Source organism: Camelus dromedarius, chromosome 2, assembly GCF_036321535.1.
Source record: "Camelus dromedarius isolate mCamDro1 chromosome 2, mCamDro1.pat, whole genome shotgun sequence".
NCBI lineage: Eukaryota > Metazoa > Chordata > Mammalia > Artiodactyla > Camelidae > Camelus > Camelus dromedarius.
This window is the reverse complement of record NC_087437.1, coordinates 8,198,513-8,218,990: the sequence shown is the minus strand read 5'-3', so window position 1 is coordinate 8,218,990 and position 20,478 is coordinate 8,198,513. Positions and strand designations below refer to the sequence as shown.

Genomic DNA, 20,478 nt, shown 5'->3' with positions numbered 1-20,478 from the left:
TGATAGACACAATTAAATCCAGCCGGTGCAGACAGGTAACCAGGTTTAAATATACTGAGTGGTTAAAAAACAAACAAACAAAAACAGCCACAACAACCAAAACCCACCAGCGCTGAATCACAAAATGCAATTTGCAAGCACAAGCTTCTCAAAACAAAACAGTGCTCTACAGATTCTGTGCTGTTTCCCCTATAAACTTGCTTTTCTCAATTACATCAAACTGCAAATTGCAGTCTGAAGGCTTGATTTCCATCTTCCTTGAAAGTTTAGGAGGAAATAGAATTAAATTTGGTCATCTTTCTCTCAAGCTTTTTGTACCGTGCCTGCCAAACGAATCATTTTTCCTGTGTGCTTGGCTCCATGACACCACCTTTGAGAAGTTACCACACATGAAATCATTGTATGCAATAGATTTATGCAGCTAGAGTCTGATTTTTAAAAAACATTTTATCTACCCCCTTCTCCGTGTTAAGCTTTGCTGTAACAATACTACTTATATCAAAGAGTTTCCAAAAAGATACTTTTAATTGGTTTCTATTTGCAAACCAATAATCAGTTGATACAAACTATCACCGTAAAAGTGCCCAAGGTGGTGGGGGTGGGAACGACCAGTCTTTGGTGGGGATGGAAGTTATAAAACTGGACTGCGATGAGGGGAGGGTAGAGCTCAGTGGTAGAGTGTGTGCCTAGCAGGCATGAGGTCTTTGGTTCAATCCCCAGGACTTTAAAAAAAAAAAAAAAAAAGGAAGAAGAACTGGACTGTGGTTATGAACTGATACATTTACTCAACAGCACCTGACTGCACACTTACAGTGAGTTTGATGATCTATCCATTTTACCATAATAAAGGTTTTTAAAAACAAAGCAAGATTTTTCAGCTTTGGAGAGTTATTCAAACTAACAGGAAAAGCATTCATTTTTCCTATGCTGGAATGTATTTACGGTATTATGGGGCAATACGACTTTCCTCTAGGGCAGTTTCTCAACTTCAGCACTATTGTCTTCTGGGGCCAGATGATTCTTTGTTGTGTGGGGCTGTCCTGTGCACGGGGGTGGAGGGGGCGGTTTTAGCAGCATCCCTGGCTTCTATTCACTAGTTGCCGGTATCACCCCCTCCCCCCAATTACAATGTCCAAGAATGTCTTCAGACATTGCCAAATATCCCCTGGGGGGCAAAACAGCTCCTGAGTAAGAGCCACTGCTCTTCCCGCTGCTAATAGTTGAAAAGTAATCTGCTCTCCCCGGAGGAGAGACTGACAAATACAAACAAAGGCGTTCGGGACTCTCCCTCACTTTAAGGCTTGTTTGGGTGCCCCATCCACCAGCCTCCGGCCAAGGGCGGTCACTTTTCCTCTTGCATTGGTGCCTCTGCCACTGCTCTGCATATTCTACAGCCACGTGTCACTTTGAGATTATAAACCATTATTTTTTTTAATTCTTACATTTTATTGAAGTGTAGCCGATTTACAATGTTAGTTTCAGGTGTACAGCAAACTGATTGTTATACATGCACATACATATATATAGATATGTTACTTCAGATCCTTTTCCATTACAGCTCATTACAAGAAATTGAATATAGTTTCCTGTATCTATATATATACAAATATGTATGTATAATTTTCCAGATTCTTTTCCACTAGAGTTTATTACCAGTTATTGGATATAGTTCCCTGTGCTCTATAATAGGTCCTTGTTGTTTATCTGTTTTATATATAGGAATGTGTATCTGTTAATCCCAAACTCCTAATCTATCCCTCCCTCACCTTTCCCCCCAGTAACTACAGTTTGTTTTCTTGTGTCTGTGAGTCTATCTCTAAACCATTATTTTCTAAATAATTGTGTAGCCCTTTGCCCTTTTCAGTCTCTAAGGATGGCACTCAGCCCAGAATCGAAGCAACCGGGTTCCCCATGGATGCTCTGTGGCCCCTGACTCTGACAGACAAGTAGAGCATCAGGCAATTTCGTTTCACCAGCATCCACCCCACACTTTCAGGTTCCAGGAACTCTAAGGGGACCTTTTCTCTTTTAACGTCAAGGGTGAAGTTACAGTCTCTATCTCAGAGATAAAGTAGTCAAGGCTCAGAGGAAAAACTAAGTGATTTCCGCCCCGGGTCACGCAGGTGGCAGAGCTGGGATTGGAGACTAAGCTCTGTGTCCTTTCCTGACATCCACGTTGACAGTGCATCCCCTTCTCTGAGCTGCTGGGAGGACTTGCCAGGGACCAGACACCCCGCTGGATGCCTTGTACACAGGCGCCCATTTAAAATCCTCACCATTAAGCTGGAGGCGGCAGGGGGCGGCATCAGTCCTACTTTACAGACAAGGAAATGGAGGCTGAGGTAAAGTCCTTGTCCAAGGTCACACAGCTGAACCTGAATATGAACTCAGGTTAGTCCAGATTCAGAAGGGGCCGCTACTCCCCGACTCATGTAGAAATGGCCTATTTCACTAGGAAGAGTCAGTCAATGGTTTAGTGCAAGGAGATACAAATTTAGGCTACTCATAACTCACTCGGGGCTCCTTTTATAACACTAAAACTCCAGTCCCGGGCACATCTGCATGAGACCTGGAAATGCCCTGTGTGGAAAAATAAACCCCTCTGCCCAGTTGTCAAGAAGTGGTCAGGCTACAATTTCACTACTGCTATTCTGACAGTTAATCATTTTCTTCAGTGTTCTCTTCTCTAGTTCACCCATCCAGTCAGTAACCACAGTACCTAGAACCAACTCAAGAGTGACAAATGCATATCAAATAATCACACAATTAAAAATCATGATAAAAGCACCAAGAATAAAAAGCAGATACAGAGAGGTTCAGGGAATTTATCATGGGAAAGCTGGCCAGGGCTGTAGAGGAAATGCAAGGAGTCTGAGATTTGCAGGAAGATCTGAGTTCATTTGAAAGTGAAGTGAGAGCTTTTAGTCCTAGTGAATATGCAAAGTGTATGTGCAAAGTCCCTGAGGTAGAAGGGAACCAAGCATGCAAGGCCCTGAAAAGGGGCCAGAGACAGCAGTGGTCAGGCCACGCAGGGCCTTGTGGACCCCTGTAAAGAAAACTGAAGGGTCCCAAGCAGGGGCCTAACACCGTCAGATCCACATTTTTAATGACCACTCTGGCTGTGTCGCAGGAACAAAGTGACACTGAAGCAACCTTTGCCAGAACAGAGTTCAAAGAGCTCTACCTGGGATCCTGCAAAACAAGTTTGTTTGTTTCTTTTTTTTTTTTTTTAACTTCTCTCCGGGGCGTGGCGCACCACCCAGGCTGTGAACTGGCTCCCTTCTTGTTCTGTTTCGTTTGTGAAGTTGAAAGGCCTTTTTTCAGGTCTGGGACCTGTTTTCTCTCAGTCGCCCCCAGTAAAGTACCTCGACTCTTTCCTCGCTCCGTAACCTTGCTGTGCTCTCCAACTGGCCGAGTGGCCAGTCAGTGACAAAAGGCAGAGGCATCTGTCCTTCTGGGCTTTCTTACGTGAAGGGGAGAGACGAGCTGAGAAGGAAACACAGATTCTGCTCTCCTGCACCTGCTCATACTCAATCAAGTATAGCCCCCCCCCAAAAAAAAAAAAAAGCAAATCTGAGATATTGTTAAGATTCCTGGATTCCTCTGGGTCACACCACACACACATACACACCACCACCATCCTAGTGGCCTCAGCCAATGGACTCTAGCTCCTGCTGGCGCAGCTCCAAGCTTTCATAACTGCTTTCAGTTTCTCCACCACAAGGAGCTCCAGCTCACCCCACCCTGCATGGCTGAGAATCCTTAGCACCCACTGACACTTCCTCCAGGAAGCCATTCCTCCCTCAACCCGTGCTCCAGCCCATGAATGCCCTGTCCTGAGTTCCAAAACCACACTAAGAAAGCAGTCTCTTTGAACTTCATTGTGACCGGTTCACTGCCCACCTCCCCAGGCCTTCAACACATGCATGCAAGTGCATGCACACCTGTGGTCAGTAGCCCCAGAGGGACAGATTCTGGGCATCACAGCCCCAGCACCCAGCACGGTGCCTGGTACCCAGTTGGGACCCCTCTAAGTACTTACTGAATGAATGAGGAAATAGAAACTGACACTTTCAGAGTCTCCCGGGTCAGGAAGACGGACCTTTAATAAGGGAGTCACAGACTTTACAAAAGGTGCTACATTTCCCTAGTGGAAATTTGAAAGGATCAGAAATATCAATTCAGGGCACAAACGCTCATGGAAAGTTTCAGATAGGACCAAAACTTCAGGGAAGTTTTCACACCTTAAGGCAGCAACAGGCAGCAAGGAGAAAAGCTGTTTATGATGGGGACCCAATGCAAAGCGCTAGGTTAGAAGCACAATCCCCACTTTATTTTTTCATTCTTTCTTCAGAAACAGCAACTGGATGGCAAAGTTTCAGTTTTCTTGGCGGAATTCAAAGGAGCCTTAACGCTATATCGTCCACATCTGAACAAGGGTCTTGCAACTTAGAGTGTGGTCAATGGACTAGCATCACACCACCTGAGAGTTAGTTAGAAACGCAGAATCTCAGCCCCCTCCCAGACCTACTGGTTCGGAATCAGCATTTAACCAGCTCCCCAGATGATTCCCAAACACGTGAAAGTTTGAGAAGCACTGGGCTAGATCCTACGTTCATTCCACAAATGTCTGTTGAGCCAGTGCAGGATAGAGAGTAGGTGTTCCACAGACACAAGAGGATGTGAATGGGGTGGGAAAAGGTTAAGTACAGACATTCCACTGCGGTTGAGAAGCTCACGTAAATACTAAAAACAGCATCACCGGGGAGAGAGGTTCTAGCAGGATTAATCATCTTTACACCAAAATTCAGACGTGGCCAACTGCAGCTGGGTTGTGGGAATCTGGAATCTGGGAACTTGACCCTGTTTGCGGCAGGCGGGCGGGAGGAACACAGGGGAGGGTGTGAGTGTGTGAGTGTGTCTCTTCCCCGCCTCAGCCACAGGCCGCAGGAGCTGACAAGGCCAAGTCCCCGCCCCCCTCAGCTGTCACCCTGTCAAAACAAAGCCGCTGCTGACAGCGCAGGGCCAGCCTGCCCCGCGGCCTCGGGCAATCCTCCCACCCCGGCAGCACGGTGCCCACATCTGGAGCCGCAGCTGAGAGGCGACGGGGTGCCCAGAACTGGGATGGAGAGGGGATGGCAAGAAACCAGTGTCCTCAAACTGAGCAGGAGTGCCCGCCGCGCTGGGCTGTCACCTTGCCAAATCCTGTTTACACCCCGAGAGGCTGGGACAGCGTTGTAACTAAACAAGTAATAATACAATAATGACGGGGCCGTCACCGCGCGCCGAAACGCCTCCGCCCACAGACGAGGGCGCCCGGAGCTCCAGGACCCTTGCTTCGGGCTGCGCCCACCCTCCCACCCGGCGCGCTCCGCCCCCTCGCGCTCCCAAAGCGCCGGGAGTCCGGGATCCTAGTCCAGCCTCGCTCCTTCCAGATCTGCCCAATGGATCACCGGGAGAGGAGGGCGGAAAGGGGGCGCTGAGGTCCCCCAAAAGACGTTTCCTTGGCCCTGAGGCGCTCGCCACTCAGTGAGCCCAGCTCTGCTCCCTGGAAGGCGCCTCTGGCGAGCTCCTACAGAGCAACAAAGCCCCAGGGCAGCCTAGGAGCGCGGACGCAGAGGCAACTCCTTCCAAGGAGGAGGAATGAAAGGCTCTCGGTCCTGGCGATCCCTTCTTCCCACCCGGCAGGACTCTGGTCTGAGAGCAGCTAATTGGGCGCGGGCGACAGCGGCACTTCCGCGGTGCCTGGGCCCCGGGCGGGAGGCGGGGGCGGAAGGGGGAGGGGGCGGGGGTCCCGCGGGCCGGGCCGCGGTCCCCCGGGCGGTCCGGGCGCCGGGCGCGTACCTTGCAGGCAGAGTACACTCCGAGTTTCTCCAGTTTCTTGGCCCGCGGAGCGGAGCGCAGCTGCGCCTTCTTCACGGCGATCCGGGCCGAGCCGCCGCCTCCCGGTCCTTCGGCCGTGCCCGCCGCCGCCACCGCCGTAGCCGGTCCGCAGGCGCCCGAGCCCCCGGCGGCCGCGGCGCCCGGGGAGCCCTGCGGGGGCGCGGGCGGCGGCGCGGGGGGCGGTGGGGGCAGCGCCCCGAGCCCGGCCCCCGCGCCGCCGCCGCCGCCCGGCCCGGCCCCGCCAGCCTCGGACATGCCGCCCCGGAGCACGGCAGGAGGCGCCGAGTGTCAGGCGCCGCGGCCGCCGCCAGGGTCTCCCTCTCGGGCTCTGGTCGCCGGGAGCGCGAGACCCTCCCCCCGCGCCCTCCCGCCCCTGCGCCCACCCCCCTCCCCGCCCCCGCCCTCCCCCGCGCGCCGCCCGCCCGCCCGGCTCGCTCCGGCAGCGGCCCGCGCGCTGACGGCGGCGGCGGCGGCGGCGGCGGCGGCAGCTGCTCCCCCAGGAGGGAGGGGACTAGCGGCTCCGCGGCCGCCGCCGCCACGGCACCCGCCCTCCCCGGGCTCTGCTCCCCGGGGCCCCGCTCCGCGCCCGGGCCGCGGACATGTTCCCGGGGTGCGGGCGGCGGGGGCCGGCCTCTCTCCGGGGCCGGGCTGGGCCCCCCACCCCGGCTGTTTCCCGCTGCCCGCGGGGCGTGCGCCCCCCACCCCGCGCCCAGCACCCGGCGCTCGCCCGCCAGGGGGCGAGGCCAAGCCCGGGAGGAGGGGGACAGGGAGGGGGAGGGGTGGGGGTAGGGGCCGGAGCCCAGGCACCTGCTGGCCGCCTCCGTCTCCGCAGCCCCCACCCAACGCCGACCCCGCCGAGGGTGGGGGCGCGGGGCGAGGCTCCCATCATTGGTTCCCCCCTCTATTCCACCGTCTCTTGGAACCAAGACAACTTCCTCCACCCTAGCGGGAGCCAGAGGAAAAAAAAATATTTTTGAAAAGTACCCGTCCATGCTAATCCTTTTCTTTGTTGCTAATTCGCCGAAATAAAGGCGTGATATTTTCTGTTTCTCTTTTTAGATACTTTTCGGTCCAACGTCTTTCTTTTAATTAAGAACGCTTTCTCCCTCTAAGCAATTTCTGAATCCCATCTGCCAGAGAAAGGGAAAGACTGTTGATCAATATTTTTTGTCATTTGTTTGAAAGTGCTGGCTGGTAAAAGAACGGTTGTCCGAAAACCCCTGTCAGAATGAAAACTACGCGCAGTGGTAAAAGTTTGTCCATCGGGCTCATCTCTGCAGGGTGGAATTACAACCTTGCTTCTTTCTTTCCTATAACGTTCCATAGTTTTCAAAATTGATATCACCAGCATGCATATTAACCATGAAAAAAATTAAGCCGCGTCCAAAAGAATGTGTTGATTTTGGCCTCAAACTTAAAAACAAAACAAAAAACTCAACTCAGCGTTTTCAACTTTGTTGAAACTGTTGAAAACTGTCGTTTTCATTGTTGATGACGAGGAGGGGGGTGTTTAGAAGGCACGTCTCTGTTTATCATTTGAAAGTTGTGCACCTTTGATCTGCCTGTCTAAAGCAGGTTTTACAGCCCAGCGCTCTATCTCAGGACCCTTCACAAGTGCCCTGCTTTTGTCATATGGGTCATAATTTTTACATAATATGGATCATAATGTGCGTATTATCAGATTTTTTGCATGCTGTCTAGCTCACCCTCAACTCCGGCCAGAAATGCCCTCAGGAATGTGCTTTTCTCTGAAAACATTCCCCTTCCCGTCCCATTTTGTTCCGGTTAATTTTCTCTATCCCTTTTCTAGATTCTCTTATGTTCTTTTGACTTTTTAAAATCTACATTATTTTTTAATGGAGGTACTGGGGATTGAACCCAGAAACTTGTGCATGCTAAGCATGCACTCCACTACTGAGCTACACCCACCCCCCTCTTTTGACTTTTAATGCAGAATGGTATGTAAAAGTGAACTTTTTTGTTTAAGTTTGTAGATCCCAACAGTGACGTTAGCATAAAAGGAAATAGCCTCTCCCAGCTTGAGTCCAGTTTCAAGGTTCGCCATCACAGACTCTCAGTTTCCTTCGGGCAGTTACTTGGGGCTTCCTTTCTTGATGTGCTTCACTTTATCACCCTTAGTCCCTCTGGCTCTACCGAGGGGTTTACCAATTTTTTTTCTTTCTTTTTTGCAATTCTCACTAAAGCAGAATGGGAGTCTTAACAGCTGAGATCCCATGAGCAAAGTCCAACATGATGTCAGCAGATATAGATAGGGGTTTGGGTTCCACGTGCAGGCATTTGTCAAACTCATCCTCTCCTTGAGGTTTGTGTATTTCACTGGATGTCAGTTTCCTCATATATTAAAAAATATATAAATAGTAACATCTAGTCGATGGTGCTCATGCTGAAAGGTTAAGGGTGCCGTGTCCTGATATATGCAATGTGCCTGGAGCAGAAAAAGAAAAAAAAAGATGAATTGATGCAGCTGTGAACAGGCAAATTGGCAGATGAACAGATATACTATAAAGCAACTCGAGTGAAATGTTAATAATTGAATCTAGGTAGCAGGTATAGAAGTGTTTACTGTGCAGTTTGTAAATTTTTCTGTATGTTTGAAATTTTCATCATAAAATAGGGGAGGGAAGGTATAGCTCAGTGGTAGACGATGCATGAGGTCTTGGGTTCAATCCCCAGTACCTCCATTAAAAACTAACAAACAAACAACAACAAAAACAGAGCATAAAATGATGGGGGCAGAGGGAAACCCAGCTTCAATATTAACCTACCCATCACCTCTGTCTCCCAAGCTGTCCCTGGATTTCAGGAGGCAGACTATTTCCAGGATGTTTTGAGGCAGAAGAAAACAACCTCATTTCAGTCCGCCCTGAAAGCCATCACTGTCTGAATGGCGAATGGCTTGTGACATAAACTGAGCATGATTTTTCATTATTTCCCTGCTCAGAGAACCCAGATGACATACTGCCTTAGGCTGAAGGCCCACCATTTCAAGGCCTATTCAAAGTGTGTTCTGAGCACCAGGCAGGGACATTTCAAGGGCAAAGGATTCAGGAGGCTGGCTGCCTCTGCACAATCAGACTGCTGTGAGCATTTAGTAAGCTCTCGTGCGCAGTCCTTTTACAAAGCGAACATCAAGAAAATAAAAAGCAGTGTTTTCACTGACAGAGTATTCACAACTGTGATCAAAAATGGAACCAGAGGATATGAAATAGAGAATCTCATGCAAATTCCCTGAGAAGAACAGAACTTGGAACTGAAGAGCTGAGAGACCAATTAGTCGTAAAGGCTGGTTTACAGAAGACCCTGACTTCCCTCCTGCCCCATGAACAACCGACAGGAGTCTCTCCCCATCCTCAAGCCAGTGAACTCACTGCTTGGATTCCAGCCAGATCCCCCCCCTTGTCTGCACTCCCTGCCCCTGAATACAGCCCACACACACCCTCAACACGCCTACCTGTAGCTTGCTGTGGTCCGCATTTCCCCAGATGGCAATTCCTAGGCTATTCCCGAATAAACTCAATTTCTGGTAGTTCCAGCTTGCCTCACTTTAGTTCTTTATTCAGGTTGACACCACTTGCTGAGATAAGAAAACCACAATTAGAAAGGTCTTGGTGAGTAGAGACTGAGGGAGCAGGTGTGCTCCCCATTGCCCCACCAAGGTTACTTCTGGCATATTAATGCTATAGAATAGTATGAGGCTGCTACAAAGAATGACTTTTACACAAATGTAAGAGCATAGGCAGGTCTCCAGGAAATACTGTTGAATGAACCCTATACAGTATAATACTGTCTGTGTTAAAAGCAAACACACACTGACGTATAAGCACAATTTTGTATATGTTCAATCAGTGCATATAAAATGCAAAAGCATGCAAGGGATAAACTGGGAGTTTGGGATTTGCAGATACACACTACTATACATAAAATAAATGAACAACAAGGTCCTAGTTTATAGCACAGGGAACTATATTCAATAGCTTGTAATAACCTATACTGAAAAAGAATCACTATGCTGTACATCAGAAACTAACACAACATTGTAAATCAACTAAACTTCAATTTTAAAGAAGAAGCAAAAGCAAGAGAAAGAGGTAGAAAGATACACAGCCAACTCCTAAATGTGCTTGCCTTTCACTGGGCTCCCTTGAGAGTCAGACTTACTTTTCTCATTTTTATATTCCCAATTCCTCCCTCAAAAAAAGTTCTCAATAAATACTAGTAGTCATTTCTACCTGTAAATTCCATCTTCAGTGTGCTCACATCTGTCTCCATGGCCATCACCTCTTGCCCAGGCTGCCAACCACAGCTTCCGAACTGGGCTCCACCCTCACTCTGCCACCATCCCCTCTCCATGGTACAGACTTTTAAAACTATAAATGCAAACCTCATCCCACAACCCACTGCTCAAAACCCTTCAATGGCATCTCATAACATTTAAAGTATAATCTCCATGATATATTTATACAATGGATTACTATTCAGCCATAAAAAAGAATAAAATAATGCCATTTGCAGCAACATGGATGGACCTGGAAATCATCATTCTAAGTGAAGTAAGCCAGAAAGAGAAAGAAAAATATATGATATCACTCATACGTGGAATCTAAGAGAAGAAAAAAGGACAAAAAAAAAAAAAAAAGGACACTATGAACTCATCTACAAAATACAAACAGACTCGTAGACATAGTAAACAATCTTAGGGTTACCAGGGTAAGGGGATGGGAAGGGATAAATTTGGGAGTTTGAGATCTGCAAATGTTAGCCATCACATATAAAAATAGATTTTTTTAAAAGTTTCTTCGTATAGCACAGGGAACTATGTTCAATATCTTGTAATAACCTTGTATCTGCATGACTGGGCCATTGTGCTGTATACCAGAAAATGACACATTGTAACTGACGGTACTTCAATTAAAAAAAAAACAAAAAAACAATCTCAACCCCATAACCTGATTGGCCAGGCCCACCTCTCGGGCCCTTCTCCCAGGTGGGTGGTATACTCCAGCCTAACTCAGGAAGCTCTTTTCTGCACCAGCCTCTGCATTTTCTGTCTTGCCTGACACCCTCCCCTCAGCAGCATGGCTGGCCCCTGTTTCATGAAGTGTCTCTTGCTCAGTGATATCTTCTCATCTAAGAAAGGAAAGTTTGGGACCATCTATTGCTACTCCAACATCAGTACCGTTTTGCCATATTCCTTCCTATTCCTTCCTACCCAGCCTACACAGCTTCTGTAAAGTGCCGGCACCCTGAAGCCCACAGGTGGATTAAAAGTGTCCCCAGTGAGGGCCCAGTCTCGCAGCACCGAGGCTGGACCAGGCGGTATCAGAACAGGCTTAGCCCAGCGTGTGGTCAGTGGCTGCCATCCTTCACAGCACAGCCACCTGCTTTTAGAGACAGCGGCTCAACGGAAGCATAAAATAAAGACAGGTGAGGCAGATGCCTTAGGGCGGAGCTCCTTGAGCTAGCTTCTCACTAGAGAAAGTGGTTGTGCTCACTGGACATTTATTTTAATAACCTCTAAAATAAAATCTAGCCTTCTAAGGAAAAAGTACTGGAAAGCAATTATGAGATGAATCCTGGGATGGGGAGACATAAACTCTCCTTCCCTAGTTTTCAAGCATTTTTTTGCAGTTAAATTATGATTTCCAGTGTGAGGCTTTAGAACTATGCCCCCAAATACCATTAGTGGTATTTTGTTCATTTTTTTATTTTTAGTTGTTCTTAATAACAGTTTTCATATCTAATATGATTAGGTCTAAATGGGTTTGGCTGAGCACTGCCCTTGGAAAGAGAGAAAGCTTTTCTCTGTTGTTTTCTATTTACAGTTACTAACACATATGCTTGTTGTTTAGGCCTAAGGACCGTTTACAAGGAAGGTACAAAGTAAGTAAAAGAAAAAGTCTTCTTCTGAACGCGGGATAAATGGCTGACTGCTTTTCTGAAGCAGTATGTGAGCATCTATCTCTTTAAGCCACTTGAAAATTATATGAGAAAGTGAAATTTCCAAAGAACCAAACTTTGGTATGACCTAGATTTTCTGTGACAATCTGAATATTATAAATTTTACTCTTGTTAGTGCCATATAACTGCTTAAAATAAACTTCAGATGGTGGTTTCACTGGTGCATACATCTATCAAAATTCACCAAATTGTACATCTGAAATATGTGTAGTTTACTGTACAGGAATCATACCACCATAAAGGTGTTAAAAAAAATTTTTAATAAAATGAAAAATTAAAAAAATTAAATAAACTAAGAGAAAACAAAAAAGAAAAAAATATATAAAGTGCATAGAACAAATAAAAAATAAATACTAAAAAGAAAAAAATTAACATAAGAGGGATTCTAATTCCCTAACTTTATAAAAATGTCATACACGTAATTTCACAGATTAAGGAAAACATTTTATCAGGGCAAGTTTTCTAGTTTAGGGTCTCTTTACAAAGGGCACACCTGCTCCTTCAATTCCTTAACCTTAAGTCCTGGCTGGCCAAACACACTGTGGCTGACCCTCTGGGTCTAAAATCAAAACTCAGTATGTTTTATACTGTACAGCACAGAGAACTATGTTCGGTAGTTTGAACTACAATATAATAAAGAAGACTATGACAAGGAATATATAAATGTGTGTAGAGCTGAATCACTCTGCTGTCCACCTGAATGACACGACATTGTAAATCAACTACACTTCAATGGTAAGAAGAATAAAAAGCCCAGAGCAGAGTGTTTCACTTTATAAAATAGTTGTTATACATCAGCAACCATTTTGGGTGAAAACAAAACAAAACAAAAAAGTTGTGAAGCATGGTAACAGGATATCCTTCCGAAGCACAAAAATGTATACAATGTTATAAAATATTTTGTTATGTTTCAGACATACAGAAAAATTCAGGGAGTGACTGAATGTCTATTCACGAACCCCATTTCCTTCATGTGTTCATTTGCCAGAGAGAGAGAGATTATCAGTTTAAAAGCTCCTCACGCCTAACTCTCCTTATCTCATTTGCCAAGTGCCTGCCTCCCCAGAACTGCAGTCTGTATCTTCCCTGTTCATGTTTTCTTTTAACATTTACGGAATAAACCCCGCAGAGAAGCGTTAGGGGAACCTTTACTGTAAGGGGCCGGAGTGTAGATATTCAAGGATTTTCAGCCTCGTCACACCTGCTCACCTGTGCCAAGGTTCAGTGTTCTGGGAAAGAGCACTGCTTCCTCCGACACAGCTGGAAGCCAAGCAGGACATGAGCACCTTCTCACGCTCTCCCCACCGAACACCCCCATCCCTCTTCTTCCCGTTGCCCAGAATATCCAATCTACGTTTTTACGACAAAGAGCAGCTTATGTAACTGCTTGAATATTTGCTGTTTGCTAGGCTGCCATAACAAAGCACCACAAACTGGGAGGCTGACGCCGCAGAAATCTCTTTCCTCACAGTTCCGAAGGCTGGAAGCCCAAGGTCAAGGTGTGGACAGGACTGGCTGCTCCTGAGGCTTCGCTCCTTGGCTTGTAGATGCCGTTTCCCTCCGCCGTCTTCACGTGGCCTTCCCTCTGTGTCTGCGTCTTAATCTCCTTTTCTTATAAGGACACCAGTCAGGTGGGATGAAGGCCCACCCAACTGACCTCATTTAACCTAATTGCCTCTTTAAGGGTCCGATCTCCAAGTATGATCACGTCTGGGGTACGGGGTTTAGGCCTTCAGCATAGGGGGGAAGTGGGTATGATTCAGTCCCTAACATGCAGTGAATAGTTAATTAACATACTTCACATATTTTCACTAATATATTTTAACAACGCCCATGATCACTGTTTCTTGAGCTGTATTCCCTCAATCTAGATTTGCTTTTTTTCTTGCTGAACATACCTTTGAGCAGTTCTCTCAAAGAGGACCTAAACCGCTACTCAGTCAACCTTCTGTTGAGGGAAGGCCTTAAATCTCTAGGATGTGAAACATTTGAAACAAATATGTTCTATCTAGTCAGGATGAATTTCATATTTTTTAAAAGCCTGTAAAGAAAAATGACCTCTTCTACATTTAAATGGTATTTGATGTCAATTTTAAAAATTAAACATTGGCATTTTTTTTCCACATCAAAAGGAAGAAGGAAAGAATGAAAAGGGAAAGAGAGACCAGCACATTTGTATCTTCAGCTGCTTCTAGCCATTTGTCTTTCTGTTTTGGAATATTCTGTTTTTTTAAGTAGACTTTTTTTCTTTTTAAGGTAAGTGCGTGTAGTAGATGCCCTAATTTTAATTGTCTAGCTCAGTGTATTTTTATATATGCAAATACTTGGCCAGCCACCATGCAGATAGAGATACAGAATATTCCGAACACCTAAGAAGGCTTCCTTTGCCCCCTTCCAGTCAGTACCCTAGATTAGTCTTGCCTGTTCTGTTTTTTTTTTTTTAATGGAGGTACTGGAGATGGAACCCAGGACCTCGCGCATACTAGGCATGCGCTCTACCACTGAGCTGTACCGTCCCCGCCCCCACAGTATTTCTTTGTTGTTTTAACTAGCATTTACAACACGTGTGATCACGTTGAGCACATTTTCATTTGCGTATTGGCGTTTAGGATATCCTCATTTGTGAAACTGATGTCTGTTCAAGTCTTTTACCCGTGTCGAAATTAGTTTGTCTTTTTTAAATTGACTCGTGGTAGATTTTTAACATAGAGTTGGATTTGAATTCTTCCATGGATGTATCTGTTGCAAACCTCTTCTCTCCGTCTGTGGCTTCCCCTTTCACTCTCTTAATAGTGTCCTCGGATGAGCAGAAGCTCTTACTTTTATGGGTCTGATTTGTCAGTGTTTTGTCTTGTGTTTAGTGCTTTTGTGTCCCACTTCAAAACTCTTTGCCTACCGTGTTTATAAAGATCCTCTCCTGTGCGCTGAGTTTTATTGTTCTGATCTCTCACGTTGATGTCTCTGTTGCAATTCAATCAATTGCTGAGTGTAGGTTCAGGTAGCAGCGGTCATGGGCACGGTCTTATTAAACTTTCCCTTTGTGTTTTATTTCTAAACTATTATGTTAAATATTTGGAGCAGAAGGAGTGCCTTATAGCATGACCTTCCAGCTCTTTTATCTTTACTGAGAGTTCACCCTAGTATTGTTTAAAAGAACCGCCTTATACCCCATTAAAGAGTGTGTGCTCTTTAATTAGTTCTTAAAGCAGGATAACCCTTAGCCTCAGGCAAAAGGAGCCCCTACTCTGGGCCCCACAGAATCCCTCCTGTCACAAACACTCAGTGGCAAAGTGGGGGCGGGGACTTCTCTGTCACTTGTCACTTGGTCTGAGCTCCAGACAGGGCAACCCTGTAAACCTAGACTTTACCTTCTACCTAACAGGATGGAGCCCTCAGGAGACTCATTTCCTCCCATCTCTTGTCCTAGATCTTGGAAGCAGAAGGCACCCGCCTCGGAGCAGCGTGAGGTTTTGCATGTGAATGAGGCACAGTTTGGGAGGGCGGGAAGGATCTGAGTAGCAGGAATGCTTAGGTAAGAGAAAAGACAAATTAATTAACTTGTCAAATCCTCCTTCTAAGCATGAATGCAAAAGATTCTTGCATAACCAAGGACTGTTTCCCAGAGTGTCAGGCAGCCGGTTCCTTGCTTCTCTTTGTGTTTCAATTCATGGTTCTGAAGAGCCTCATAAATTAGCACAGTATTCACTGACACTGCACAATGTTTGAGGAATATTTTGTAAAATTAAAGGATTCATCTTTCCCTTAAATTTGTGCGTATGTAGATCTAAACACTGCATATGGGAAACACGACATAGATTTTTTTCATTGGCAAAGAGGTGCACATTGAATGCGAAAACCGTGAATGGTTTTATAAAATTATTTCGGAAGATGGCGTTGAATTTTCTAAAAAGCTAATAAGACATTCAGCTTATTTTAATATCTTTGACTAAAACTATGCTAGCAGTTAACTACAATGTCATTTTGCCTTTGAATTGTGATAGGTTTTGTATATTGTAGAAGAAAGATGACCTTTTTAAAAATGTAAGAAATCGGAATTTTAAAAATTTGTATCACATTCATGTCATTCACATTTTGGGGATGAAAATACATTTAAAATTTGCACACTTTGAGTACAATTACATTTTGACCAAGTAGTTGTGTATCATTTTGGATTAAAAAAAATAAAGAAAAAGGAAGAAAAAAGAAAGTCCAGGAGAAAAATGTGCTTAGAACATTATCTGGCAAATGATGGGTATTCAGTAAATATTAGGGACCCCTTTCCAGCCACCCACACTTTTCCTCTCTTGGTTTTAGCTTGATACCAGATTCAGCACCCTTTCCCTTGCTCCTTTTCCCACCCTCCACTTTGTAAATACAAACATACAGATCCTGTTCAGAATTTGGTTGCCTTATGGAAACGAGTCTAAAGTTTGGAAGAAAACAGAGCCAGCAGAACTGACAGAGAAGAATTCAGCTGAGGAAGAGAGAAATGAGATCAAAGCTCAGTTGTTTAAGATGACCAATTCTTTTTGCAGAATTCTGACCTACAGCATATGTCAGGCACTTCTTGGCCTACCCAGAAGCCTTGGGCATCTCAGAAATGTGGATGTGACCAAAGGGAATCTAACAGCCTCTTACTAATAATTTGACTTACCGGTTGGGCGGCCAGCCCTCAGCAAACCAAATGAAAGCTTCAGGAAGTTAGCACTGCCGGCCACGACTGCACGTCTTTAGACACACACCTGGAGTGTTTTAACAGCTGGAATCCAATTCCTGAGTTGGTGCCTGAGAAAATCAAATTTGTCATAGCACTCGACAGTAATAAAACAAGAATAATGAACAGTCTGGGGGTACTTTCTACATGCCAGGCAACGTGCTAACCCTTTTTTTTTTTTTTTTTTTTTTTTGCAAAATATCCTATCTAATCCTTACCAGGATATTAAAGCTCTTATCCCCAGCTTAGAGGTGAGGACCTTGGGGCTCAGAGAAGTTAAATAATTTGCACCCGAGTCTCTCCTGCTTTGAACCACTTTAAGTTTCAGCCCAGGACGAGGGTGGCCACTGTTAACTGCGAGCTGACTTAGGGCCTGAACAGGTGTTATAACAACTTTAGTCTTTTTGGAAATCCCAAGGGGAAGCACTTAGGAGTCCCGTCTATAGATGAAGGTACTTCAGCCAGATTGCGTGTCACACAATGACAGTAACGGGTGCAGAGTCTCTCCCCGACCTCGTCTCGTCTGTGCAGAAGAGGGAGTGTTTTATTTCAGAGCAGCACCGTGATCATGAACATGGTCTGCACTGGCACCGTCCAATATGGTAGCAGCCGGCCACATGCGGCCATTGAGCGTGTAAAAACGTGGCCGATGACACTGATGAACTAAAATTTTAATTTTATTTCACTTTAACTTGTTAAATTTGAATAGCACATGCGGTTAGTGGTTACCGTACTGGACGGCACAGCTGTAGAGGGGAAGGCTGCCTGGTGGCCACGTTGCCAGCAGAATCTAAGAATTTCTGCTACTGCAGTCTCCCCTCTGTGGGTCAGCTTTGGGACACGTATCTTTGGACTGAGGCACTGCCCTGGACTGAGGAAGAAGGGAAAGAATCAGGGTCTTTCTCACTCCCTTTATACAAAGCTAAATATTTAAGTGTTTAAACAGTTATTTCATTCTTTCATTTCTCTAACACATATTTATGGGACCCTTCCCAGATGGCAGGCGTATCGAGTTATTCTAAGTCTAGGCCTTGGCTCTGGGGTTAAAATGGCAAACAAGGCAGCAGGACTGGAGAGACAGATGTTAATTAAATAATCCCACAAATGGATCATTAGAAACTCAAGCAGAGGGAAAGTACAAGGAGTGGTGAAGGTGTTTGACAAGGATGGAGGAGTTGTGTGAGGCACCGGGAAGCACTTTTCCAGTGATGCTCAAGTTCAGCTCGTGGAAGTGATGTTTCAGCTGAGATACTAAAAGGGAGTCAGAATTAACTGAGTGACAAGGAAGGAAAAGCACGCAAGGTGGAGGGAACGGCATGGACAGGCTGCAGGTGGGCAGAGGGCGGACGTGCTGGAGGATCTTTAAAGCGGGACGGTGGGGAGAGATGGGTCTGGGGCTGACTGGCTCCCCAGAGCCTCGTCTGTGGCATCAGGGTTTTTGCCCTTTATCCTAAAAGCAGCGGCCAGTGACTGAAAGGGTTTAAGCGGAGGAGTGACATGCTTAGAAAATCAGCTAAAAAAAATAAAACCAAACCCCCCAAAACTTGGCTTTTAACAAGGGCTTCATTGTTCCCTGTTCCTTCCTTCCTTCCTTCCTTCCTTCCTTCCTTCCTTCCTTCCTTCCTTCCTTCCTTCCTTCCTTCCTTCCTTCCTTCCTCCTCCGGCAGGCGGGCAGGTGATTCCCCAGACACAGGGCTGCAGCTGACTCCAGAGGCACAGCCTCCCAGCAAACGAGAAGGGCTTGGTCCGGGGCCCAGCGGATGAATGGAGCTGAGCTGTGTTCTTTTCCCCTAATGCTCTGTGTGTTCTCTCTCTGTGTGCTTCTGCCATTAAATAAATACTGAGTATTTATAAAAACTGTCAGCAAACCACCCACCCCATTTTCTCTGCCTCGGGCCCAGGAGGCCACAAACAGTAACAGGCTGTACCAGAATCTCTGATATCCAAAGAGACAGCTCCGAAAGGACGGCTAAATATAACTCTCTCGCTCACAGGCGGGTGCCTGCTGCCTCCACTTTCACGATCCGAGCCGTGGAACATCTAGGAAACTCGAATTTGACGGGCCGTTGGCGCTGAACCAGGGCAGAGACAGAGGTTGACTTTCAGTATTTTCTTTCCTGGCCACCTTTCCATGGAGCTCCATGGAGTCATCGGCCTTCAAAAGGGAGAGTGACAAGACAAAGGATTTACTCCAGTGGGAGAAGGGCAAGAAACGCAGAGTGGAAGTGGGAGAGAAGACTTGCAAATGTATTTGAACTTCAAACTCTTGAGACTCCGACATCCTGCACAAAGTGAACCCCTTGTCATCGTCTCCTTCCAAAGGAATCGATGTTCTCTCCGTCACTGGCATCAGAGAGAAGTCACCCGTTTCGCTGGTTGACACACTTGCCTTGATTCCCAACTCGGCTGCTCAGTCCACGGGCAAGGTAACTCACCGTCCAGAACTTCAGGGCCCATGTCTGTAAAATGGGTCACTGGTGCCTGTTTGCAGGGTTGTGTGGATGTGAGACAAGGTGGATGGAAAGCTTAGAAATAAGCACTTACATGGTTATTATCCAGTAATGCATCTGCGTGTCTCTTCCCCGTGACACTGAGCTCCTCAAGTGTACAGAACCACCACTGGCCTTTCTGTCCTGTAGGAGCTCAACATATGAAATGAATAGTTGACGTAGCATCTTATAGTAAAGGAATTCTTCCCTCCCTTCCCGAGAGAGTCAATCTTCTAATTTCCTACAAGCTTTACTGTTGATTTAGAGACAAATTCAGAAAATAAAAATCATTGGACACACTTTCAGAAAGGCATTTTCCTACAATGTTTCTATGTACACACACACATATATTTTAAATTAAGAAAATTTATTTTTAAAGTAGTTTTAGGGTTACAGAAAAACTGAGCAGAAAGTACAAAGATTTCCCACATGCCCTTTCACCCCCTTCCCTCTACAGGATGGACATCTTGCGCTAGTGTGGGACATTTGTTACAACGGAGGAGATGGTACTGATACATTATTATTAACTAAGCCCACAGATTACATTAAAGTTCATTCTGTTGTGCATTCTGTGAGCTCTGACAAATGTATAGTGACATGCATCCACCATGACAGCATCATACAGGATAGCTTTACTGCTTTCAAAACTCCCTCATTTATCTCTCCCACCCCCCAACACCTAGGAACCACTGATCCTTTTAGCATCTCCATAGTTTTGTCTTTTCCAGAATGTTATGTAGCCAGATCACACATTACGTATGTAGCCTTTTCGGACTGGCATCTTTCACCTAGTAATATGCATTTAAGATCCACCCATGTCCGTTCCTGGCTTGATAGCTCATTTCTTTTAATCGCTGCATAATATTCCGTTGTCTGGATGGACCAAGTTTATTTATCCATTCACCAACTGAAGAACATCTTGGTTGCTTCCAAGTTTTGACAATTACGAGTAAAGCTGCTGTAAACATCCATGTGCAGGTTTTTGTGTGGACGTTAAATTTTCTGCTCATTTTGGTAACTATCGAGGAACGTAATGGCTGAGTTGTATGGTAAATATATGTTTAGTTTTGTAAGAAACTGCCAAGCCATCTTCCAAAGGGCTGTACCATTTTGCATTCCCCCTAGCGATGAGTGAGGGTTCTGTTGCTCCACACCTTCTCCAGCATTTGCCGTTGTTGGTCTTTGGACTCTGGCCATTCTAATAGGTAGGTAGTGGTATCTTACTGTTGTTTCCATTTGCAGTTCTCTAGTGACATATGATACTGAGCACCATTTCATATGCTCAGTTGCTGTATGTATATTTTCTTTGGTGACGTGTCTGTTCAGATCTTATGCTCATTTTTAGACTGGGGTTTTGTTGTTGAGTTTTAAAGACTTCTTCGTATATGTTTAAAATATCAATTATTTGTCAGA

At 45.8% G+C, this 20,478-nt stretch overlaps 1 protein-coding gene across 1 annotated transcript in view; it reads right to left on the bottom strand.

Annotated features, from left to right (window-relative positions):
• Positions 1-6,153, bottom strand: part of KAT2B (lysine acetyltransferase 2B) — a 92,529-nt gene extending 86,376 nt beyond the window's left edge. The window contains exon 1 of the mRNA XM_064491046.1: positions 5,845-6,153. Coding sequence (XP_064347116.1) covers positions 5,845-6,138 — 294 coding nt within the window. The 5' untranslated portion in view covers positions 6,139-6,153. The remainder of the gene's footprint in view (positions 1-5,844) is intronic.
• Positions 6,154-20,478: the final 14,325 nt, after the last annotated feature.